At 51.8% G+C, this 25,819-nt stretch overlaps 1 protein-coding gene across 2 annotated transcripts in view; it reads right to left on the bottom strand.

Moving 5' to 3' along the window:
* Positions 1 to 25,819, bottom strand: part of Pde2a (phosphodiesterase 2A) — a 92,746-nt gene that overhangs the window by 10,556 nt on the left and 56,371 nt on the right. For both annotated transcript variants that reach the window (XM_051149070.1, XM_051149071.1), the window contains exons 3-8: positions 21,287 to 21,376; positions 18,310 to 18,398; positions 7,260 to 7,369; positions 6,349 to 6,404; positions 794 to 853; positions 133 to 277 (exon numbers count right to left, since the gene is read on the bottom strand). In XM_051149070.1, coding sequence (XP_051005027.1) covers positions 133 to 277; positions 794 to 853; positions 6,349 to 6,404; positions 7,260 to 7,369; positions 18,310 to 18,398; positions 21,287 to 21,376 — 550 coding nt within the window. The remainder of the gene's footprint in view (positions 1 to 132; positions 278 to 793; positions 854 to 6,348; positions 6,405 to 7,259; positions 7,370 to 18,309; positions 18,399 to 21,286; positions 21,377 to 25,819) is intronic.

The following is a 25,819-nucleotide window of genomic DNA, read 5'->3' as shown; positions in this document are numbered from 1 at the left end:
GTTCTACCTTCTGGTACCCTCACCTCTCAGGTCCCACCCACACCATAGATGGAGACCTTCCCCTCCAGAATCCACCCCCCACCCCGCAACCTCCCAACCCCTGTCAGGTCCCTGTTTAAGTTTGGCGCTCACCACACAGCTGCAGGATCTTCCGGTCATGGTCGGTGTACCCCCGCTCATCCTTTTGCTCCTCAGAGGCATCCACCGAGGTGTTCTGAACAGCTTTGTGCCCACGCTGCCGCCCCAGGGCCTGCACCCTCCGCAGGGCCACCAGAGTCTGCGGCAGGCAGAGTGGTAAGCACACCCTTGCTGCTGGCACCACTACCCGACCCCTCTCCTTCACTCAAGCAGATCCCTCCTCCTGGAGCCCCACAGTGCCCATTGCACGCCTCTGTTCTGCTCCCAAATAATTCAAGCCATTGGGCCCTCCACCTCCTAGGAGTTCCCTCTGCCCTTACAGCTTCCCTCCCTCCATTGGCAAGTACAGTTGTCTCCACCCCTTGCTCACAGATTCTTCCAAAAGAGGGTCAGATTTTTCTAACACCATCCCAATTGAGGTCACAGATTATTCCTGAAGTCTTAGGCAGAGAGGCACCTCAGTTATGCACTGGGGATTTGATTCATTGCTAACCTAGGTAATTCAGCACTATCTTTACCTATCTTCAGATGTGAAATTTAGGCTCATAGGGGTTACATGACTTGGCCAAGGTGGTAAAGCTGGCAAGCCGTCTGCCCACCAGCTCTGGTAAGGGTCCTCAGCTGGCCCTGTTACCATGGTCCTACCCCCACTCACATGCTTCTCCACTGCCTGCAGGCTCCGCTCCTCACTCTCACTCAGCTGGCCACAGTGCACCTGGAGGGAAGGGAGAAGAGACCAGCCATGACCTTCCCCAGGCTGTCTTTGCTAGCCTGCCCTCCCATGGCCAGTACATACCAGTCTCCACCAACACAGTCTATGACCTCCATATAAGCCCATCCTTCAGGCCAGTAGCTAGCTCTGGGAGTCACTGTCCCAAGGAAGATAGATGTCTAGGGCAGGTGCAAAGTGTGGAACTTTTCTGTTTCTGTCCCATCTCTTTCCAAGCTTACTGTCCCATTCCTAGAGCACACTGTCCCATAGATGGTACAGTCCAGGCGTGCAGTGTCAGGAAGGGGGACCTTAGACCCTTCTCCATCTTCCACACATGGAATGCTTCAGGCCTCGTTTAGAGGATTTATGGAAGCCGGCTTCAGCCTTCAGCTCCATCCTTTCTGAGTGGGGTCTGAGCTGCCCGGAAAGGAGCCCAGCATGACATCTGCCAGGGAAGATGTGCAGCTGAGATGAACGGACTTAGACAGTGAGTGCTTTTTGCCTTACATGTGATACTCACTGCTGTGAGGTGATGTCCTCCCCCCTGGCAGATGAGCCAGGACCCAGAAGGGATGAGGGACTTGCCCAAAGCTACCAAGCAGGAAGTGGCAAGGTTAGGACAGCTCTATTCACTCCCTCCCCTTCATGCCTACACTTGCACTCCCTCGATGCATTCTTACCACTCCCATTATCCCCCACTCCCCTGCCCCATCCTGTGTCCTCTGTGCCAGTCACCAGGGCTCCTGTCAACCCTCTTCCTCCACCCTGCTTGGGTGTTTAAAGAGGAAAATGTGCCGAGATAGAGATGGAAAGAAGGAAGAGATGGCAGTCTAGGGACCCACTGTGGCCTGCCAGCAAAGCTCCACACCTGCCTTCTCAACTTCCTCAGCTCACTGGAAGCTGCTCACCACCTGTGGGGCTCCCACAGAACATGCAGCAGGGGTGGGGGGGGCTTCATCCTGCTTCCCTCACCTCAGCAGCCCCTGCCTGCCTTTCTGCTATGGGTCCCCTACCAGGAACAGATGGCTTAGGGGAGACCAGCAGGTTCCCAGGAAGCTCAGTCTGGCCAGGAGCAGGATGAGTCGGGATGCACTTGGGAGGGGGTGTGAAACCTTAGACCTGCGGGGAGTTGGGGGTGCACAGACAGCCTGGGCTGTGAATCTCTGAGGGGGATGGTATCCGGGATGCTTTCTGTGTTGGAAGTAGAAGCAAGATAGGAGAGAAAGGAGAGAGGGAAAGGGGCTGTAGACAGCAGGCTGTCCTGGTTAAGTGCCAAGTGGTAGGTGCCATATGGGAAAATGAGGCCCCCCTGGGTAGGGAGTGGAATCCATGGAGCCACAGAAGGAAGGGCTTTGAATTTAGGATTTAGGCTGCCTTAGCATCTGATAGCTGTCATCTATGGGGATGAAGGGTAAATGACAGGAAACAAGACCAGAGTCAGGGAGACCAGGAGGAGACCTGGGGGCCAAGGCTCAGTCTGGCCAGGAGCAGGATGAGTCGGGATGCACTTGGGAGGGGGTGTGAAACCTTAGACCTGCGGGGAGTTGGGGGTGCACAGACAGCCTGGGCTGTGAATCTCTGAGGGGGATGGTATCCAGGATGCTTTCTGTGTTGGAAGCTTAAGCTAGGAGTGAGGTGCTTGAGGGCATCTGATGCCAGCTGCAAGTTGTTTACATAACTATGCTGCCTTTGATGGTGAGTATGTAGAGGAGAGGACCCTTTTCGCTCCTTCTATCTGGGACCAGTCTCTCAGGAAGAGGGGCAATTTCCCTCTAGAGCTTGAGGGAAAACCAGCTCCTTGGCTTTCCAAAGGCCTGGACTCAGATGCAGAGCTGGGAGGCTGAAAATGCCAGAGGGAAAAAAAGAAACTGTGATATTCCCTCATCCCAGCATGTACCACTGGGCTGCCTCAGTCCGCCCACTCAGCATGTGCTCAGACACACACAGGTACTCACTTGAACTGCAGGCCCCTTCACATGCACACACTTGCACACATTCTCCCATGGAAACACACACACACACACACACACACACACACACACACACACACACACACACACCCCTCCAGTGCCTACACCACCCACATGTGCACATCCATACAGCACACAAGAAATTACTTTATGCACCCAAGAGCCACACCCATACTTCCAACATCCTGTAACCTAAATCAGTTAATCTCCATAAGACACTTGGACGTGGTAACATTTACAAGGGTAAATGTTAATGTTTAGGTGGCTGTCTGGGCTTCAGTGGGAAATGCTGACCAGTGAGCACAGGTGTTTAGAAAGGATTAAAAACCTGGCCGGGCTACCAAGCCCACCCTCCTCACGGTTCAACATGACTAATGGCAGGAGCTAAGAGGCACCACTAGGGAAGGGGGCACAGGCATGAATCATGCATCATATGCCAGAGACCAAGAGCCGACTACTCCTCAAAGGGATTTATTACCCCAGCACTGAAAGAGAGTCAGAGGCTTTCCACACAGAGAATCTGCAATCAAGGTGCCTTGAACTGAGCTGTAAAAGCTCAGAACTCGGGCGCACAGCCGTGCACCTGGGCTGTACATTTCTTATCAGGTCCCCTGCTCACTGTCGCCCCATCAAACTCCAATACTCTTCACAGGACTCCCTTGTCTCCTGGCTAGAGCTTGCGAGCGTTTGCGATCCTCATCTTGCTTTTGTCTCTTGTTTCATGCCCTCCAGACTTTATGTTCTGAAGGTAGGAATTGGGGATTTGTATCTTGGTCATTTCTGTGTTCTCAGAACATAGCCCACAGTGCTTGATTCCTAGCAGAAAGAGATAGTGGATGGATGGGTGTGTGTGTGTGTGTGTGTGTGTGTGTGTGTGTAGATGATGAACACCAATAGCGGAGACCCAGATAAAAGTTAGAGTTTATCGGGCTGGAGAGATGGCTCAGAGGCTAAGGGCATTGACTGCTCCTCCAAAGGTCCTCTGTTCAATTCCCAACAACCACGTGGTGGCTCACAACCACCTATAATGTGACTTGACAATCCCTTCTGGCTTGCAGGTATACATGCAGATAGAGCACTGTACACATAATAAATAAATAAATATTAAAAAAAAAGTTAGAGTTATCAAGGAAGGACCTGATGACTTGCGACTGTCCTTCTTCATCCTTCTTCTTCTGTCCTCTCTACTCTCAGAATTGAGTAGTGGCTGGGTACCCCATGGCTGCCTGTATTGCCTCTGGAAGGATGAAAGATCCTATGACCCAGGAAGCAGCTGTCAGATGTGTGTGCCCTAGGGAGCAGGCATCCCAAGAAGTGTGTTTCTACCTGATGGGGAATCCTCAGGCTTGGAAGAGACCTGGACAGTGACATGCTCTCACCCCCTCCCCCTTCAAGAGCTCCTCTCACTCAGGGTATTTGAGGAGATGACATAATGCTGGCCAGAAACTTCAGGACCCAGGTAACATCCTCCTTGGTACTACACATCTCACACTTTCCCGCGCTGGCATCACACTCCTCCCCCCAGCCTCACCTCCTCTCCCATTGCCTTTGCTCATGCTGTTCCCTCTACCCTTTTCCTTCTCAGCCTTCCCACCTCCTACCTACACCCTAAAGGCTCGCTCACATGCTCTCTGTGGGGCATGCCTTGCTGTCTCAGCTTCTGCCACCAGAGCACCCGCTGGCAGCAATTATTTCATTTGGCTTTTCTGGTGGCCTGAAGGTGTCCCTGTCTGTCCCCAGACTGAAGGCTCCAAAAAGTAGAAATGGTTTGTCCCAGCACCCAGATGATGGCTGGCTTAGCTAAGATGACACTGGGGTTTCCTCTCACCAGAAAGCTAAAGTCCAGACTCCTAGCTTAGCAGTAGCTAAGGTGAACGAGGCAGCCATCCTCCTGTTGCCAAGATGAACAACTTCCCAAACATCTTCACCTTGGGGGAAATGCTTTCCTTCCCACTAGTCTTCCCTGTCTCAAAGTGAGGACTGGCTTACAAGGATTCTGGCACATCTAGATCCTGTTCTGTCTACAGAGAAGGTAGCCTGAAGCCACTGTCTCCCCACCCCAACTTCTACACCGGTCCCTGCTTGTCCTCTGCCCACCAACTCCAGGACACACTACCCAAGAAATGTGGTAAGAAGTGGGGTACGAGAGTTCAGCCCACAGCAGATCTTCTCACCAGAGGAACATAAACTGGCACTGGGGATCAGTAGGGGCCAGTCTGGGCTCCCTCCCTCAGGAATATAGAGCCTGGTGTCAGGGAGTCAAGCCAGGTACCCCATCCCAGCTGGTGGCTGCCCCTCCTCCCCTACTGCCTGCCTTGCAGCTCAAGAAAGGTCAGGCCTTTAATTCCCTTTTAATGAGCTCAAGAGCAGTCCTCTGGTGCCTGGTGTATTTGTCAGGGCAGTGCAAATCTGATGCTGGCAGATCACCAGTAACTGTGACTTGAGGTGTGAGCCTTTTCTTGTGACAGGACAAGGATTTTGACTTGCATCTCCATATGGGAAAAGGGATTAGAAGAATAATAGAACCTTTTGCTGGTGAGGCTCAGCCACCTCTCCACAGAGCTGTGAAGCAGAAGCCTGGGAGACTCCATGAGAGGCAGCAGAGAGCATCCAGGAGCCCAGCGAAAACATCTTGAGCTCCTATGCATCCTCCACTTCTGATGGCGGCCCCTTCTCTTCCCTCTGGTTCACAGCTTCAAGAAGCATCTTGGTTTTTGCTTGCTACCCAGGCAGCTCTTCTGTAGAAACCTACCTCTCCTTAAGCCCCTAGCTCCAGCAGTTCTGATACCCAAACTGCCCAAGTGTCTCTAGTGGTGGCAATCTCAGTCCAGCTGTACCCTTTCAGTGTCTGTCAGTCACAATCATCTCACCATATCCCCGTTCTCCTGGATACCACTTGTAACTCCTCCAGGGTTTCCCAGGAGGAAACTGATGAGGGCTGAGTCCAGGTGGAGCTTGGGTTACCCAGTGGATCAGTGGTTTCTTCCTGCTAGGGTGAGGCCCAGCATCCAATCTATCCTAGTGGCCTTGCACCTCCAAACATCCTCCCCCTAAACACACACACACACACACACACACACACACACACACACACACACACACACACACACAGAGTCAGAGAGAGAGAGAGAGAGAGAGAGAGAGAGAGAGAGAGAGACACTCAAGACATACAGACACATACAGAGAGACACACAGAGACAGACAGACAGATAGACAGATAGAAAGATACACAGAGAGACAGACAGACAGATAGATACACACACAAATATACACACACAAATATACACACACATACACACAGACATACAGACACACATAGAGAGACACACAGAGACAGACAGATATGTAGACAGATAGACACACACACACACACACACACAGAGACAGACAGATACACACACACACACACACACACACACACACACACACACACACACACAGAGGCAGGCAGGCTCCAGGCACAGCGTATTCCCTTGCTTTCCTCTCCCCCATCCTACCCACAACCCAACCACTTGGGTAGTGTCTTACCAAGATGACGGCTGCCACTGTTCCAGCCTCCTTGTCCACCAGGGGTATGATCAGCACTGAGGGGGGAGAGGGCAATGAGGTGGTCCTGCAGGCCCAGTGAGGCCCGGAGCTACTGAGTAAGGAAGGACCCAGGCAGGGAGACAACGATGCAGACAGAGAAGGAGGGACAAAGACACAGAGAGCCCCAGAGCCCCAGTGAGACAGAGTGGACCCGAGTCAGTGAGAGAAACAACCACAGCGACAGCCCCTACATAGAAGGAAATCCCCTCACTTGACAACTTTCTTGTGATTCTCCCAGAAACCCTGCGAGGGATGGAGGGAGGCAGGTAAAGCTGAGCATCCTGGTTCTACAGGTTGGGGGGGGGGGGGGGCGGGCGCTGAGGTCCAGAAAGGGGAAGTGACTTGCCCAAGATCACCCAGCAAGTCAGGTCTCCTGACTCCCAGTCTTGTGCACTTTCCACATCGACACAGAGGACAGAGACCTAGAGAGACTGAGACACGAGGCAGAGAGACATGGCGGACAGGGGGCATGGAGAGGGCAAGAAAGAGACACAGACGATGACAGAGAGTATGACAACTACAGCCCTGTCTGGCAACAGGCATGAGCACACAGTAACCGCAGCCATCAGTCACTGAGACCGCGTAGGTACCAGGCCCTTAACACATGCCGTCTCATTTGTGCCTCAAAAACATCCCCTGAAGAAAGGCGCTGTTGTCCCGTATTACAGTCAGGAAATTGAGGCTTTAGGGAGATTAGTAGCATGTTTGAGAGAAAATTAGAGGAGGGATAGCTGGAGACACAGAGCGAAGGGAGACGGAAGGGGAAGGGAGGCGTGGCTAGAAAGCAAACGTGACCTGGGAGCAGAACCACAGGCTCCCCACCCCCTGCCTAGTCTCCAGCCCTTCCTTACCTTGGGTGTCAGGAGCCAGTGGAGCCAGCAGCCTGGCCAAGGGCTTTCCTAGTAGATCCGAGGGGCCCAGCCCATTGCAGTTCAGCCGCTTCCGGGAGATCACAGCCTCCCTGAAAATAAGACATGGTCTCACCTCTCAGGCCCTGGATCAAAGAGGAGTTGGACCCACCCCCATCAGCCTGGAGCGTACAGACAGGCTGAACCCTCCCTGTACATGTGCAAGATTCTAGATGAGAGCAAGCCCTTTGGGTGCTCAAATGACCTTTTCTCAGGAGTCACCTAAGACCATCGGCAAACACAGATGTTTACATTGCAATTCATAACAGTAGCAAAATTGCAGCTACGGAGTAGCAACAAAATTATGGTTTGAGGGGGAGGCGGTCACCACAACAGGAGGAACTGTATCAATGGGTCACGGCAGTAGGAAGGTGGAGAACTGCTGATCTAGGTGATTTGTCTCAGGGTAGACATGAGGAAGGTCAAAATAAGAGTGGGCCCCTGCCCCGCCCCTACCCCATGCGGAAAGGCAGGCAGTCACAGCCTAGCCTTCCTGTGCCTCTTCCGGATAGGTGTGGGAAAGGTGTCTGCTCAGAGCCCAGGGTAGTCCCTCTCTCTGGTAATAGAGAGCAGGGGCACAGCAGGGCTCTCATCTAGGGCTGTCAAGTTAAATCCTGCCCTTGCTACTTGACCTTAGGTGAACGAAGTATCTCAGCAGGAACCTCCCTGGCTACAGTACCGGGCTGTTCCCTGCACCATCACAGGCAGATTGCACCATGCAACTTACATAGTGACATATGAGTTACTCTGTAACAAAATACGTGACAAAAGCAAGTATCCAAAAGTAAGGAAGGGTTTGTTTTGGTTCAGTTTAAGGGTCCCGTCCATGTGAAAAGGGGGGGAAGGGGTGGCACGCGGTGACAGTGGCTCTAGGTGTGGCCTTAGAAGCACGAGGCAGTTAGTTGGTCACGTTGCATCCAGAGTCATGAAGCAGAGATAGATAAAAGCTTGCCTTCTTCCCCTTTGGCCCCTCTTTAAATTCACCCCGACCCTAGCCCACAGGTGGCGCAGTCCGCATTCTGGGTGGGTCTTCCCTCTTTAATTAATCCCCTCACAGACACATCAGAGTTGTGTCTCCCAGCTAATGCCAAATCCAGCTAGGCTGACAATGAAGATTAGCCCACCTGCCACCCAAACACGTCACTTTAAGTCCCATCATTCTTCCTCTGCCCCTCAAAGGCCACCTCACAATGGAAAATGTAGGTAGTTTATATGTACGAGTCCTCAAAAATTCTAACCATCCCAATATTACTCAAAAGCTCAAACATCTGAGGTCTCATCTGAGGTTCGAGGCAATCTCTGAACCGTAACCCACTGTAAAATAAAAAAAAAAGCAAGCCACATACTTCCAATATACAGGGCAAGAATGAGCCTTCCCATTCCAAAAAGAAGGACTAGGGGCATAGCAAGGAAAGGTCAGACCAAAGTGAGATTGAATCTGCATCAGAGCAAGGACCAGATCTCAAAGCCGCAGCATCTAAGGTTCTTGGTGGTTCTAGCTGGTTGCCCCAGCCCTTCAGTCCTGCCACCTGTAGCATTTGTATCCTCTTTCTTGCACTGGATCAACTTCATACCTGGTGCTTTTTTTTTTTTTTTTTTTTTTTTTAAGATAGATATTCCTCACATTTTTTTCAACATGCTGAAAACACGAGCTTTACTTTCAGCATCCTTGCAGTAGCTTCTAGGGGCCTCGTTGCCTGGACTCTGACCCCGAAAAGCATTTCCTGAGCTCAGAGGCTTTCTGGATCCTTGGCTCAAGCCTACATGGTCCTATGACTCTTCTATTTGACACGATATGGATGCCACTTTGAAGTTCAGCTATCAGCTGATGACGCAGTCTGGCCCACTCCACCACAGCTGTAGTAACAACCTTTAGTGGCTTTACTAGGAAGATGGCTCCCTATTCCGTTGGTTTTGAGTGGAGAACCCCATCAGTGGCGCTTTCAGTTCAGTCATTTTTAAAAGCTGGAGCTTTCAATAGACATGGTTTAGCCCTCGGACCACATTTCCTATTGGCTCAGTGCAAGGCACAGTGTTTTTGTTTAATGGTGCAAAGCTCTTAAACTTGTAGACACCTGTCAGCATCCCCTATGTCTATAGCTTTAGCCGTGGTTCACATTTCTTTCCTTGATCAATTGCACATTTTCACATATTTCTGCTTTGAATTTTCGTTATAAACCTCTATAAATGCAGCAAGCGATAACTATGTCGCAGCCTGAATGTTTCTAGGTTATTTGCAGGATATAAAACAAACGCCCTCTTGTCCAGTTCCCAATAGACTCCTTATTCTTATTTGGAAAAAAAAAATCTTTTTTTTTTTTTTTTTTTTTTTTTTGGTTTTTCAAGACAGGGTTTCTCTGTGTAGCCTTGGCTGCCTGGACTTGCTTTGTAGACCAGGCCGGCCTTGAACTCACAGAGATCCAACTGTCTCTGCCTCCCGAGTGCTGGGATTAAAGGTATGTGCCACCATCTTGTGAGATAGAACTTCACCGATGACATTCCTACTGGAATTCTGGTCTTCCACACTTGCACCAGAATAGTCCACTAAGCTCCTTTTATAACATTCTAGAGTTTCTCTAGCCTCCAGCTCCAAAATACCACAGTCCTCCCCACAAGGCAGTTCTAAGGAGCTACAAACCACACGGTCAGGTTTATTACAGCAATGACCCCACTCCCGGTACCAATTCCTATGTTAACTTTTTTCCTTTCTGTGACAAAATGGCATCAAGAACAACCTAAAGAAGGAAGGGTCTGTTTGGACACACAATTTGGTGGCACAGCGATTGTGGTAGGGGGCAGGGGTGGTGGTGAAAGCAGCTCTATTTGTTACAGCAGCAATGTGAGGTACATGATCACATTGTATCCATAGTCAGGGAGCGGAGAAAGATGAATGCTGGATCTCAGTTCTCTTTCTCATTAATATATAATACGCGGGGTTAGAGAGATGGCTTAGTGGGTAAGAGCACTGACTGCTCTTCCAAAGGACCCGGGTTCAATTCCCAGCACCCATGCGGCAGCTCACAACTGTCTGTAACTCCAAAATCTGATACACTCACACAGGCATACATGCAGGCAAAACACAAATGCACATAAAGGAAAAATAAAATTATATATAAAAAAATCAAGACATCTTTTAAATATATATATGTATATCACACATACATATGGATAGTGAAGGATTTCATCCCATAGGATGGTAGTACCCACGTTCAGAGCAGGTCTTTGCTCCCTGCTAAACTTGTCTGGAAACACCCACACAGACACACCCAACTAGTGTTTCTAAGTGATTCCAACTCCAAACAATATGGCAATGAAAATTAACCATCGCATACTGACTCAGAATCCCTAACATCTCTAGGGTCTAAAAATTACTATCACCTTCGTTTTGAAGTAGAGAAGCTTAACGCACAGACAGGTTAAGCGACCTATCTGCGGTCACAAAGCTAATAAGTGGCTGAGTGAAGCTCTGAACTCAAGCAGCTAGGACCAGATTTAGATTTAATCATTATGTTTGGACAATCCAAAGGCATGTGGAGAGTGAGCCTCAAGCAGGGCCCTGGCGTATGTGGGGGATAGGCACTGAGGCGAGAGAGGTTGGTTGTGGGAAGAAGAGATCTCTCTCTGCCCTCCACGTGCACCGTCTTCCCCCAGGCCTCTGGCTCTTCCTGCTTAATTAAGCACCCGATTTTTCACCAAACGTCACTCCCTGATGATTAATTGCCCTAGGTTCCTCATCTCTCGTGCTACTTCCACTTATTGTGTTTATAAGAACTGCCTGGCCTGGAGCGAAGAGAAGTTGGGACTCTGAAGCATGCAATCGGGGTCATTAGAGGGATACAGCACAGACAGATGAGGAGAAGGGAGGGGATGACCTGCAAGTCACCAAGTTAGGAGGTCACAGCTGCTGGAGGAATCAAGTACCAAAGAGGTTGAGCATGCCTTTCAAGGTCACACGGTATTTTGAACCACACAGTTGTTATGCCCTCCTGGCCTTTCTGACCAATTCAGAACCTACAAGAACCAGCCGTGTCTCCCATCTGCCGTCCTTCACACCCAGAGCCTTCGAGGCCCCTGAGTGATGGGCTCCCATTCTGGGTCGTTCCAACTGCTTCAAATCAGGATGGCAGGAGGACAATGGGAGCCATATTTCCTGTTGACCAAAGTGATGAAGGCTGGAGCTTTTGGGGGAGTCTTAAACTCCACCCTGCTAGTTGGCCTCGGACATGCCGGAAGCTACAATGGGGTGATGGTCCCTGCATTGCTGGTCAGCAGACTCTGAAACCTCACCCACTGGCCCAGACTACCCAACTTCCTTACTCCTACCCAGTTGAACCCACACAGGATCCTGTGCACATGGCCTTGTGAGTCTCTGGGTCTGGGAAACTCTAAGGCCACCTGGAGGTACCAGGCACACTCTGGATGTCCCCGAGGTACCCTGGATGTATGGTCTCTAGCTCCTTCCCTGTCGAAACAGCATACGTAACTCCTGTGACTCATCTGTAGACTGTCCTGGTGGCCTCTCTTTCCCCAGCTCCCTTCAGTTACTGATGTGTTGCTCCCCATGTGCCACTCACAACTGTACCATGCTCTCTGCCCAGACTCAGTGGAAGCCCTCTGCTCCAGTTGCTGGCCTCCTACTTGGGTTTCTAACAGTCCTCCCTAGTAGAACAAGCATTCACTTCCTGGGCACACACTGTAGCCTCCTCCATGGCCTTCTGGGTCAGCTTCAGCAGTGGGAGCTGACAAGGCGTGGACTGGTGACTGACCAGGGATCCCAGCATCATGTAAAGACAGACACGGAGAGCCACAATGGAGGCAGGTGCCAGAGTTAAGACAAAGGAATGAATAGCATGCCCAGTCCGCCCTCTGATGGCATGGGAGTGGGGTCAGAAAAGGTTTCCTGAGTTTAGGACATGCCTGGATCCTGAAGGACACACAGAGGCCAGACAGACAGAGGGTTAGATGAGCAAGGCAGAGGGGAAGAGAATGCATGAAGACTCAAAGGGGACACACACACACACACACACACACACATACACACACGCCTCCTGGAAAGTACAACCACAAGAAGGTAGGTATGGCTGGACAGGGGAAGGCGAGGCCGGAGGGAACCCAGGGCCATGGGAGGCTGGGTTTGATCCTGAGGCAGAGGAAACTCTGACAGGAATTTGAGCAAAAAAAGAGACAGGGTTGAGTTTGATTTCAGATCCTTCAAGCTGCTCACCTGAGTGAAACTCGCACTAGAGAAAGACTATCTGACACTGGGAATCTAGTCTCAATGGCCTTGGGACCAAAGAGGGGAGGCAGGCTTGAGGCAGAGCAGCCTTGACTGGCCTCAGACCCTCAGCAAGCACCAGGGCCTCCTCAAATCCTGAGGCACCTTGCTCTGAATTCTGTCTTCTCTGGTCCTGACACAGCACACAGCCTCAGATAGGGGCATGTTACACACACTCCCATGGGCGCCATTTCCTTGGTCACATCCTTACCAGAATTTGACCACAAATGCCCACAGACTGGAAATAAGGGTGCTGAGATGGGAGCTCCCCACTACCTGGGAGAAACGTGACTGTGGCTAGCCCTCAGAACTCTTTTCCACCCCTTCCATCAGAGCCTCCTGCCTCCTCTCACCCCCCCTCCCCCCCCCCCCCCCCCTGCCATTTCCAGGCTGAGGCCGAGGGCTGGGCTCAGGGGACTCAACCCCGAAGCCCAGCTGCCCAATCTGAACACCAGTGACTCAGTCCCGGTGCCAGAGTGGTCACGGCCTGCCCCACTGAAGGGAAAGGACAGATGGGCACGGAGGGCAGAGAGGAACGGGCGTGGACTTTATGACAGCTCCGTTCCTTTAACAACTATTTGTTTAATGGAGAGAGAATAGAGGGTAAAGCTGTGTGTTGGTAAAGTCAATAGCCTAGAAAGGGCCACGTGTCCAGGCCCTTTCCACCTCCGGGAGCTCCTGCATCCTTCTCTGGTCTCTTTTACTAAGATCTGCCCATACCTGCTGAGCAGCATCCTTTACAAGCCCACTAAGCCCCAGCACTAACCAGGCACCCAGGCCTCATACTGGGCCCACTCTCAATGAGACCCTTCCCACAATCTCCAACTTCTCCCCCACCCATTCAACTCCCTTACTGATCCTCATCCCCATTGAACCGCCCCACTCCTCAATTTCCATCCTCCTCCCCTCCCCCCCCCCCACCACCCGCTGAGCCCCGGCCCCCTCATTCAGTTCCATCCCCGCCCCCTCACTCAGCCTCTGTGACTGGTTACAATGATTGTCAGCTTGACAGGGTCTGGAATCACCTTGGAGACAAACCTCTGGGCATTAGTGTGAGGTATTTTCTAGATTGGGCTAATTAGTGTAGGAAGACTCATCCTAAATGTGGGTAGCACATTCCGTGGGCTGGGATCTCAGACAGAATATAAAGAAAGCCTAGTCTAAGTATTCGCTCTTCTCTGCTTCATGACGGTGGATGCAGTGCGACCACCTGCCTCCTGTTCCTGCTGTCACGCCTTCCCTGCCATGGTGGACCTTGACCCTCTCACTGAAACTCACCCCTTCACCGAACCCCATCCTCTCACTGAACCCCATCCTTTCATGGAGCCCCATTCCCTCCACCCTCACTGAGCCATGCACTCTCACTGAGCATTGATTTCTCTGATCTTTCCTCTTCTCTCTCTCTCTCTCTCTCTCTCTCTCTCTCTCTCTCTCTCTCTCTCTCTCTCTCTCTCTCTCTCTCAAATGATCTAGGCCAGCACCTGGCTGTCCTCCTCCAGAATATGAGTCTCTAGAAATGGGAACAGACAGTCACCGTGCCCTCCAAGACAAACCAGATGGACAATTAGATTCTGCCATGAGAAGAGACTGTTGGCCTCGAGTACGTGCCCTGCAAATGGTAGCCAAGGTTATGCCCAAGTGGCGTCTGGAAGGCCTGAAGCTTGTGCACTTGGCAGTGGGGAATCTGGGCCTTGGGGGTGCCAAGAGGATGTCTTCTTGGGGTCTAAAACAGGCTAGGAGATTAGGGTGGGGAGCCTAAAGGGGTCCTCTCTTTTCTGGTCCAGAATTCCCATTGAAGCCAGTAGAATTCAGGGCTGGATCAACCACATCACTTTACAGGGGAGAAAATGAAGGCCCAGGGAGAAAGCAATGGGGCTATCATCACAGCGGCACTACCCTGGAGCCCAGCCTCCTGCTTTCTACCCCAGGACTCCTCTGTGGACAGACTTTCCCATGGTGGCCGGCCCCCTTTGGGAAGACTGGCTCTTTCTCATTGGCAGGGAATCCCGTGAATCCCTTGCACATGTCTCATGAAGTGGGTCTGTGCTGACCACTGGAGACAGGGAAAGATTATTCGGGGGACCAAAGAGGATAAGCAAGCATGGGAAGACACAAAAGGCCAGCCAATGCTGGAGAGATGGCTCCGAGGTTTAGAGCACTGTCTGCTCTTCCAGAGGCCCTGAGTTCAATTCCCAGCAACCACATGGTGGCTCACAACCATCTATAATGAGATATGGTGCCCTCTCCTGGCCTGCATATGCAGGCAAAAAAAACAAAAAACAAAAAACAAAAACAAAAACAAAAAAACCCAACAATTGTTTTAAAGGCAAGCTACATTTGAGGTCCTAAGCTGAGCATGCTGTGAGAGGCGGCAGACAGGGCAGAGGTGGAGCTCTACCCTGCCTCTCACTAACACCACCTTGGCTCATTTTCTGTCCATCACCCCAGCCTTATCTGTCTTTATAATCCAGCCTCCAGTCACACCTGCTGCTGTTTGCCAGCCAGCAGCCTCCAGCAGCCAAAAGCCCCGTTTCCTGCAGGAGCACTCCTCTCCCACTCTGCTATGTCTCAGTGGTTACACTTATACCAAATCACACCCATTTCACAGAAAGAGAGACTGAGGCCAAAAGGAAACTCATTCTCTCAAGGTCAACCAAGGTTAGTCTTCATTTGAGCTGGGGAGCAGAAGGCAGTTAGCTGCTATGCACCTGTCATCCGCTATCTGAAGCGGGAAGCACTTCGGATGGAAGATGTGGAGGCAGGCATGCGGCTAGGCTAGAATCCAGGCCTATCTGCTTTCTACATGTCTGGGTCTCAAGCTTCATTCTGCTAGGAAAACTTGGTAACAGGCCCAAGTCACCCTTGAACTTATCAGCCCCACTGGTGAGACATGAGCTCACTCAGGCCCCATACACTAGACACAGGTGTGGGTAGGCAGAACAGATTCTGGCCCAAATCTCTGCCCCTAGTACTTACTGGCCTGATTGCATGCTACATTCTATGCCTTGAGATGCCACTCCCCGCCCCCCACCCAACCCCACCCCTGCCCCATCTTGCCCTTTCTGCCTTCTAGAATCCCAGGACGGTTTCCTGTCCCAGTAGGCACTAGCCTCCCATCTCCATGGAGTTCTGGGATAATTGCATTAGAACATTCCCTTTTAACTGTCTTATCCAAAGGCTATACTGGACATGCAGTCATAGTGGGGAGGAGGCTCAACAGGCCACTAACGCAGAAGGTCAGAGCCCGTCCAAGTTGCCAGGTTCCCTGCACCCCACCCCCACCCCCCACACTGCAGATACCACTGACTCCCCAAGGGAGCTTGGCCTGGAACATCAGACAGAGCAAGCTCCACAGGAGGCTCCCTCCTGTCCCCTGAACCTGCCATTCTGTACACCTCTTCCAAACTCCCGTAAATGCCTTTCCAGACTGCTGGGAGACTTCCTGGGGGAGGTGAGCTAATATCAGATGAAGACTTATGGGTGGGAGGGACTGGCTCAGAGGAGAAAAGGGGCATTACAGCTTTTTGATTCGTTAGTTGTTTTTGTTTTTGTCTTTTGAGACAGGGTTTCTCTGCATAGCCCTGGCTGTTCTAGAATTCCTTCTGTAGACCAGGCTGGCCTCGAACTCACAGAGATCTGCCTGCCTCTGGAGTGCTGGGATTAAAAGTGCATAGATTCAGAAGAACTGGCCTAATGGTAGTATAGCTCCTTAGGAGGCTGAAGCAGGAGAAGAAAAGTGTGAGGATAGCTTGGACTACAGAGTGAATTCCAGGATAGCCTAGACAACTTAGTGAGACCCTGACACAAAATAAAAAGTATAATCATGTGGATGGGGGGGTGGGGGATACACCCCAATAGAGTATCTGCCCAGCGTGCATGAGGCCCTGGGTTCAACTGCCACCGATACCGCTAAAATGTAGGAAGCGTTTCAGCCTCCAAATGAGGATGCAAGTACCACTAATGTCACTATGTCCAAGGCAAAAACCTCTAGATAGGGCACAGCCTGGAGGACACTGTGGGTTTGTTTACTGCAGTCCTCCAAGGGAGAAGATGTGAGCAGAAACTGAAGGAAAAAGTACCAGCCCTCACCCACCCCGAGACCTCTGGCAAAATGAGGGGCTGGGAATTCTGCTGTGGAATAGGGGTGGGGCTAGCTCCTTCTGCCCATCAGGAGAACTCACTGAGACAGGCCACCATCCAAGAACCCAGGGTATCAGGAACCAGAGAGAACCCATGAGGCTGACATCTCCAGACAGAATTCTCCCAGGACTTCTGTGACTAAGAGTGGTCATGGTAGCAGCCCTAACATGACCAACAGAGCTGCAAGCTGGGCCCAAACAGCACAGCTTTCTGGAAGCAGCCCCATCTCATGCCCACGGTGCCCTCTGCTCTTGACCCCGTGCTCCCACAGTCTTCAGATAACAAGGATGAGTCGTCCAGAGGCTGTGACCTCCCACCCCCACTGAGAAACATGTCTTAGGCCCAGCTTGGCCTCACACCTGGCTTGTGGTCTTGAGCATGTCTCTCAATGTTACCCTACTGGGAAAATGAAGCAACTGACTTCATTGGTCAAAGGTATCAGGGACCATAGGGTGCTGAGCTCTGACAGCCATTTAGTCCTCCCAACAATCTTATAAGCACTGCTGTCATCACTGTGTCACCAACAAGCAGAGGAAAATAGAACCACACAATAAAGGATATCTGATTACACAGGGAGATGGGATTTGAACTTAGGGAGTGGCGCTCCAGAAACTTCTGCAGATCGTTTGCTCTGATCTTAGGTACAGGAAGCTGTCACTGTGTGTTCCTGCAGGCAAGGCATACTGGGATCCTGAGCCTAAGGCTCAAGGGCAGTGCTCATGGCATGCTGGGGTTGGAACTGAGAGACGCTGGAGCGCCCTCACACCTACCGCCCTCAACTCCACCCTGAGCAGCCCTGACAATCCACAAGAACTCTGCGAGAGCTGGAGATGATGCATCCCAATTGTAATTCCAGCACTTAGGAGGCTGAAGCAAGAGGATCACTATAAGTTCAACACCAGCCTGGGCTACACTGTGAAACTTTGTATTAAACAAACAAACAAACAAACAAAAAAAAAACACCAGAAAACACTCTATGAAAAAGACTATGGAGAACCCACCCCACTCACTATTTCTCCAACATAGGAGATATTACTTCAATCTTCTGAACTGGGGACCCACCCTGGGGTGGACGAGATGATCTTAATAGGTGCCTCTGTTAGCATACAGCCCAGTCTGCCTAGCAGCCTATGATGTCATTACCTACCCGCCATTCAGTGTGCCCCTGCCCAGGAGTCTATAAAAGGACAACCCTGCTGGCCAGTGCTGACGCATGCCTTTAATGCCAGCACTTAGGAGGCAGAGGCAGGTGGATCTCTGTGAGTTCGAGGCCAGCCTGGTCTACAGAGTGAGTTCCCAGGACATTCAGAGCTGTTACACAGAGAAACCTTGTCTCGAAAAACAAAAACAAAAACAAACAAACAAACAAAAGACAACCCCACCTCCTCTCCCTCCCCCTCTCTTTGTCTTTCTCTCCCCTTGGGGTGCCCCACCCACTTTCAAGCTCTCCCATGCTTTTTATAAATAAACTTCTCCATATCATATCTGTTGTGTGGCTTATATTTCATATTTAAAAGCCTCCTCCCTGAAACCTCTTGGCAGTGCCAGAGGGCAGAGGACAGGCAGAGAATGACTTACCGGACTTTTCCTTCCTGTGGCAGCTCATGAGGGGGGTCCTCACACACCAGCCTGGACTCCCCATCCAGCAGGTAGGTGTAGACAGTCTCCTAGGACCAAAAGCCCTCATGAGACTCTTCAGAGAGGCTGCCCAACCCTAGTCTGTGCATGGCAAAGTCACGGGGCCCTGGGGCCAGAGCCTGGTGGTTTATGAAAGGGTTCTGGGCAGGCAGAGGTCCATGAATCTGCTGCTTTTCTTACTGGTCACCGCAAATCCAAGGTGTGAGCCAATCACCCCCACCTTGGACTCCAGCCTCAGGCATCTGGCAAACCATACTTGGTATGGCATGTGGGCTACACTGGCTCAGGATGTTTTTCTCTTCCAACACCCCCCATGATCCAAGCCAGGCCACTGTGCCTGGACTCTGTGGCCCTGGAAGGCTTCCCAGAAGAAGCAGCCTTTTAGCTGCAACTGGCCCCACTTGGGGTGCAGTTCAGAACTAACCCACACAGGTGGGCAAGTGGTGCAGAGAGTAAGGAGCACGTCAGAACTCACGATGGGGTGAAGGGCTATGAGGGGGTACCTGACTGCGAGTGAGCAGGGCTGAGGCTGAAGGGCCTTAGGGACAGGTGGGAGCAGAGGCTGAGCAAGTTTGCATTTTAGGTCAGGGTAGGTTGGAAGCACTGGGTGGAAGCTTGTCAGGTCTCTGGTTCAGCAATTCTCCCTCCCTAGGACAGACCAGCCTTGACTGCCAGCCTCATCCAGGCAGAAGCGGTCATCTCACAGAGAAAGATCTACTTCCTCACATGTAGCCAGTTAAAGGGACTGGCCAGTCCCCATGCCTGTTGGGAACACTCTCTCTTTGGGAGGCTGGGGAACCCTCTCTGCTGAGGGTGATACAGAGGGCCTTGGGAGGGCTGTTGAAGGCTCTCGCTCAGGAAGTATGGCATCCTCAGCCGACTGTGAGAAGGCACAACCCTGCCAGCTGCTCTTGTGGCTCTTGGATAGTCCACAGGGGATTCCCTACCATGACTTCTTGTGACACTGAGCTGGGTTTAGTTGTCCTGAAATGAGATAGGGGTTACAGGACCCAGGAGATGGAGGGTAAAAGCAGACTCTGGAAAGGTTCAGCTTTCCCTTGATGAGAGTGATGGGGGTCTAGGCTCAAATTGGGAGTTTTGTTTGATGTGTTTGGCTTTTGTTTTTGAGACAAGCGCTCTCATGTTGCTCAGGCCGACCTCAGAGTCACTGTGTAGTTAAAGCTGCCTGAGGCCTTGTGGCAGTCCTGCTTTGGTCTCCCAAGTGCTGGGATCACAAGTGTGAGCCACCATGCCGGATTCTGGGCAAGCAGAATCCAGGGACAAAAGAGCCACTTGGAGAGCGCCACCATCCCTCAGCTCTGCCCGGCCTCCTCCTCCTTCAGAGAGGGAACAGAAGCTCTGGAGGGTTGATTGTTTGTTTGCTTGCTTGCTTTTGTTTTTTTGTTTTGCTCAGACAAGTTCAGAGCCTACCAGAGCACCCAGTGTCCACGAGTCCATCCTCCCCACAGAGAAAGGTGGGCAGCCATGGGGGCGGAGGAGGTGGGTGGGTAGGAGCCACCCTTCACTTCCGTGTGTCCGCGCCTTCCACGCTCATGCTCAGCCATCCTGGTTAAATTTAGCTGAGTTTACTGGGTAGGAGGGTTGCTTTTCGCTTTGTACACATCAGCCCCATCTGCACTCAGGCTGCTTACCACAATGGGTGCTGATGAGGAAGCCAGGTGCTGCAGCTCTCCTCCTCTTCTCCCAACCCCCACCTCCCAGGGCCCAGCAGAGGCTCCCCCAAGTCTGGGCACCCCCAGCCCATCACTGGCCTCTTGAGTAACATCTTACTGCCTCTTGGACCTCAGCTGTCATCTCAGCCCCAGCTTTAGGCTGTAGTTAGCTGGGCACCAAGCCAGTTATTCCTCCTCCCCTCCCCCCCCCCCCGCCCTCCTCCCTCTCTTCCACCAGCCTCAAGGCTTGCTGGGCAAGCCCACAATCACTGACCTGCCAGCTTCCCCCCACCCTCACCATCCAGATGTTCCTCCACCCCAGGGCAGATGTTGTCTCAGTCACAACCCTCTCCCAAAGGATTTATTTTTGGGCGCCAACACACCACCCACTTCCTACCAATTTCACGCTCAATAAAGCTCAGTCATTAGCCCTCCTCCTGGGCGCTGAACTTCTAGGAGGTTTGGGGAAGACAGAGCTGAGGACAGGGAATAAGGGTGCATAGATGCCAAGCCCCATTTGTCCCTGCCATGCTGTGTGTCCTTGGTGAAGTACCCTCCCTCTCTGGGCCTTTGGAGGGTCATCCATCACTCAGAGCCAGGGACAATAGGCTCTAATGGGGGTGGGAAAGCTGCATCCCGAGTTGGTCGTGTTTCCTGAAGCCAAAGTTGCCTGGGCCAGTGTGTAGACTAGGGAGAGGATGTTCAGGAGGGACTTAGTTTAGACATATCCTTCTCCAAGAAGTCTTATGCTGATTCAAAACCTATTCTCCAAAGCCCTCTGTATCCCTCCAGCATGCACAGCTGTGACCCTGCTTTGTGACTCCAGGGAGCTGGTTCATCAGCCTCCTGCTTAAAGAATGAGCAATGGCCATTGGAGCCAGAAGTGACAAAGCCTGCAGACGGGAGGCTCAACGCCTCTAACAAGGCACTCAGGGTTCAGGTGACCCTGGTCACCTCTCTCAACCTACCATCCCATGCATGGTGATGTGATGGGACACAGAGGAGCTTAAAGAATACCAACTCTCCAGTCTCCTGTTTTTACCCAATCCCAGATCCTCTACACATCAAGAGTGAGTCCTCTAGGACCTCCAAGACCTGATATCCAGGAAGTTCTTCTTCATGTCTACCCTCAACTTCTCCTGCTACACATACTCCCAAACCCAAATGACAGTCTGGCAGGTTGGGATGCAGCTTACAGCTGGACAGAGGCTGAAAGGAGGAGGGCGGGAAGGGAAGACACCTACCACTCTCGGAAGCACGGCTGAGAGGGCATCCTTGGCAGCCTGCCGCAGGCCGGCGATGTCGATAACAGCGCCCAGGCTCAGCAAAGCATCCTGGAAGATAAGAAAGAACACGAATGATTCTGCCTGGGAACCTAGGCAGAGTCCTGGACCCAGGAACTGTGGGGCGAGCCCTGAGGCTAAGATGCTGGAGTTTAGAGCATCAGACTCCATCAGCATTAAGGCCAAAGAGTGACCAAGTCCCTTCACCTTGCATATGGGGAACCTGGGGCTTAGAGATAGTCCAGAGGCCTACCCTAAGGCCTCACGGCAAGTTATGTGGAGTCACCACAAGTTTTCTGCCTTTAGGAAAGGGACTGCTCTGGGATCTGTATGTTGGAGGAATTTTGGCCATATTCCAGTTTCAGCTGGATGGAAAGCAGCAAGCATGGGGGCTGAAGGCTGAGGAGCAACCAAAGGTAGGCATAACAGAGTTAGGCCACTACAGGCAGGGGAGGCAAAGTCAGCCTTGATTGCCTCCTAGCCTTCCCCCCTCCCAGGAACAGGCCTTGTCCTTGGAGAGCCGGAACCCAGACAACAAAGGTCTCTTCTTCTCGCTCTATTAATTTGGCCGGAGCCACAGGGGATCAAAGAGAAGGTAACGGAACAGGGGAGCGAGGCCAAGGCAGAATGGTGACTCACACCATCCACTCAGCCATACGCTCCTCTCCCCAGCACTTGGAAGTCCTTCCTGGTGTCTTCCCTCTAGGTCTGTGTTTAGAACTTAAAGTGAGTAACTATGGGATGGAGGAGGCATGGCTTGTTTGGACCCCATTGCTGTGAAAATGATGTCAAGTTGAGGGTCTTAGTGGACCCCATGGCATGCACATAGCTGATAAAAAATTAAAATGCGGAAATAATCAGAGTTACGTTCATAGAAAGTTGTTAGCCCTAATAGGCAGGCGCTAATTCCTCGCTTCTGTCATGTGGTTAAACCATCCTCAATTTCTAGCGTCCCAGATAAGAACAAGAAGAAATTTGTCCAAATGCTATGACCCTTTCAAGGTGGGAGTTAGGACCCAGCATGTGGCTAAGACTGGATAGCTCAGGAAGGTTCAGATACCCCAGAGTGGGGAGAAGTGAGCTCTGTGGCCACTGAATGGCCAGGGGACCCAAAGGCTCCCACAGGAAGCTGGCACCATCCAGTGGGATGCAGCATCCTCTTTCTGACACAGACACACTGCCAAGGCTGAGGCTGTCAGGTGAGGGGGGCACTCTGGCTCCCCATCTCCAAGGGTTGTCAAGAATAAACCAAGTGTGGCCTGACAGAAAGGTTGTCCTGAGATGAGGTCTGAATGAAGCCAGGGGTCCCTCCAGGTGTCAGCTCCAAATGCCACTGCCAAGTCTCCTTGGCTGTGGACACACATACACACACACACACACACACACACACACACACACACACACACACACACACCTCCCAGTGGGAGGGGCAACAGCTGGCATTGCCTTGCCTGCTCAGGCCTTGCTTTGATCTCTCCTACTGCTAAGAGTGAACCACGTCTTGGTTATGTTTGATGTGTATATAGTCTTGGGCCCTGGTAGCAGTTGATTCCACATGACACATCCTAAATCTGCTCTTGTGACCCTCAGGAACAGCTTGCACAGCCTCAGTGCTGCCCTTCCATAGCACCCTACATCCTTGAAGATACCCAGCATGATATCAGACTCTTCCAGGTTCTCATGGGACCAGCTACTACTTCCTCATGTAGCACATGCCAGAGATGCCCGTATCAGCTGCTAACACAGCATCTGTGCCAGGCTACTGAATGTTTCTGAGGCCAAGGCTGAAGACCCCAAAGAGGTGATCCTGTACCCAAAACAATCTCAAAACAATTTTCTTGGCCCATACTCTCCAGACTGGGGCTTCAAGGACAGGGCTCTGTGTGGTGGTACTCATGTAGACCTCTTCCTGCCTGGAGGCAGGAGGATTGCCAAGAGGAGGCCAGAGAGGGTCTGACTTTGGTGATACCTGCCATGTGTGTGCTAGGAAAGCAAGAATTGGGGTGGTGTGCAGACAAAGCAACGGGGTGAGCCTTATATGCAAGAGAAACTTCCAAAACCACAGGCTGTAGATAACCGGCTCCCTATTTGAGAGATGTGGAAACTGAGGCTCAAAGAGAAACAAAAACCCATCTGTGGTGGGCCAGAGATCACCAATCCCTCCAGATCTTCTACCCCTGTATGTGCATATTCATTACCCAACTTCCATCTCCCACCCCTGGGGCTTAGAGAAATCAGTGTGTCCTTTGTTCTGATTGGCCAGCTCCTCAACCTGCCCTTTGCTTTGATTGGTGGATGCCTTGAGCTGTCCTTTACTCCATTTGGTTGCTGCCTGTCTGGCCTTTATTCTGACTGATCCGTTTTCTGTGACCTTTTTAGGCCAAGAGCAGGAAAATGGTGGTGGTGAGGTAAGAAAACTTGGGGAGAGTTGGGGCACCAGCAAGGAGGGGTTCTCCATCCTTGGCTGATTAAGTAGGATGCAGATAGGGTTGTTGAGGCTCTAGGCCTGGCAGCCATCTCTCCATCTGCTCTGGAGTCTGACCTGCCCAGGAGTGAGGTGTTAGCTGTAGGAATCGCTGGGGGAAACAGGCCACTTCAGACCTGGCCCTCAGAGGGGCCTTCACAGCTTGCTCAGATGCCACTTGCACCAGTGAATCCACACCTCCTGCCATCCTCACCCCTCCTACAATCCCCCCAACACCCACCAGGTCTGAGAGTAAAACTTAACCTCCACTACACCAGCTGGGGGAGAGGAGTCAAGTTCAAAGCCTGCCTGGGCATACTACAGAGCTGCAGCCTTGGAGGAGGGAAATGGGGCAATTCCTGAAATGGAGGCACAGTAGGGAGCCAGCCTCAAACAGGGTTAGTGCCCCAGGACTCCCAAAAGAAGGCAGAGGGAAAAGCAGCCATTTCTGACCACATGCACCTGTGTGCCACACATACATGCTGCCATGTATACACCTTCACCTGAAGATGCATGTAGATGCTTCATATATGCACACACAGAGAAATGCAGCTACACATCCAGTGCGTACAGGACTAAGCACGCACACACACACACACACACACACACACACACACACACACACACACTACCCCACAAGTGCACATAGCACATGTGCACATACACAAGAGCCCTAGCTCAGGGTGGGTGGAAGCAGTCACATTTCTTGTCCTTTCAGCTTTTGTGAACAAATAAAGTGTAAATGCCAACATAACAACCAGGCAATTTTCCAGACCCCAGGGGAGAACCTGTGGTATACAGACAAGAGCAGTGATTTCCAGCCTTGTCCCAGATTGACGAAAGAAGCTCCGTGTGGCCTTGAACACACACACCCCTTTCCTCTTCTGAACCGTGGTGTCCTCCTTAATGTAAAAAGGGTCTTTCCACTCTGCTAGGTCTAGTTCTGTGGTGCTATGGTTTAATTTGATGAGGGTAAGTGAGTTGGTTGGGAAAAAAATAGGTGAGTGGTGGACGGATGGAAAAATGGGATGGGTGGATGGGTAGATGAATGAGTGCTTAGGAAAAGATGTGAGCGCGTGGATGGTGGATAGATGGATGGGTAGATAGGTGGGTGAGCGAGTGGGGGAAATGGGTGGATGGTTGGTGGCAGTTTGTGGACCATAGGAGGCAGCCTTTTCACTCTCTCCAGCCCCCTTACCTGCTGCTGTGGGCTGACGCTGTCATCAGCACCGCAGACAGCGCCATTCTCATGTACCTACTTTCTCTCCAGGTACCAAGAAAGGGGAGGCTGATGAAAGGCAGGGTTTCTCTGAAACCAGGGAGGTTGCTAGTTTTCTGAAACCTGGGCCTGCATCAGCATTTGTGAGCTCAGTTGGGGAGAGCAGAGGGTCCAGACTGACTTGCTTCTAGCTCCTTCATAAAGCCCAAGATTATATGAAACCAGAAACTTGGGTCTTCTCCCCTTTGGAGCCACCCACAGGGACAGATGGCCTTGAGTCAAGGGTCACTGGCAGGAGATGCTCTTATTTCACCACCACCACCACCCCGTGTCTTTCCCGCTTCACAAACCCACCATCTGTTCTCCCCACTGCCAGCGCCGAGAGTAATAACATCGAACTCATGAGTAAGACCCAAGCTATAGCCCGGGAGCATCTCCGCAGATCTGTCTAGTCTTGCTAACCTCTGGGTCTCTTCTGGGACTGTGGTTAGGGAATGTCCTCACAGACTGGATTCTGACATCCTCCTCCAAAGGGAGATTACCCAGGATGCTGGAGCTCCTCTGCCCTCCTGCTTCTTTTGGTCCCTCTGGGCCAGGCTCTTCTGGTCCCTCTAAGTGCTTCTCTGCCTCTCCCCATCATTCCCTTGTTGATGTCCATCTGTCACATGCTGCTCTCCTTTCTTGCCACGTCGTCTCCACCTCCACATCCTGGATGGCTTCTCCTTCCTGCATGCTCCCCACCCCCACCACTCCTGTCTTCCCTGCCCACTCCTCCCCCAGATCTCCAAGAAATTGTCTTGAGAACACGGAG

This window comes from Acomys russatus, chromosome 7 (genome assembly GCF_903995435.1).
Source record: "Acomys russatus chromosome 7, mAcoRus1.1, whole genome shotgun sequence".
Taxonomy (NCBI): domain Eukaryota; kingdom Metazoa; phylum Chordata; class Mammalia; order Rodentia; family Muridae; genus Acomys; species Acomys russatus.
The sequence above is the reverse complement of the archived record's forward strand: the minus strand, read 5'-3'. Positions and strand labels throughout refer to the sequence as shown.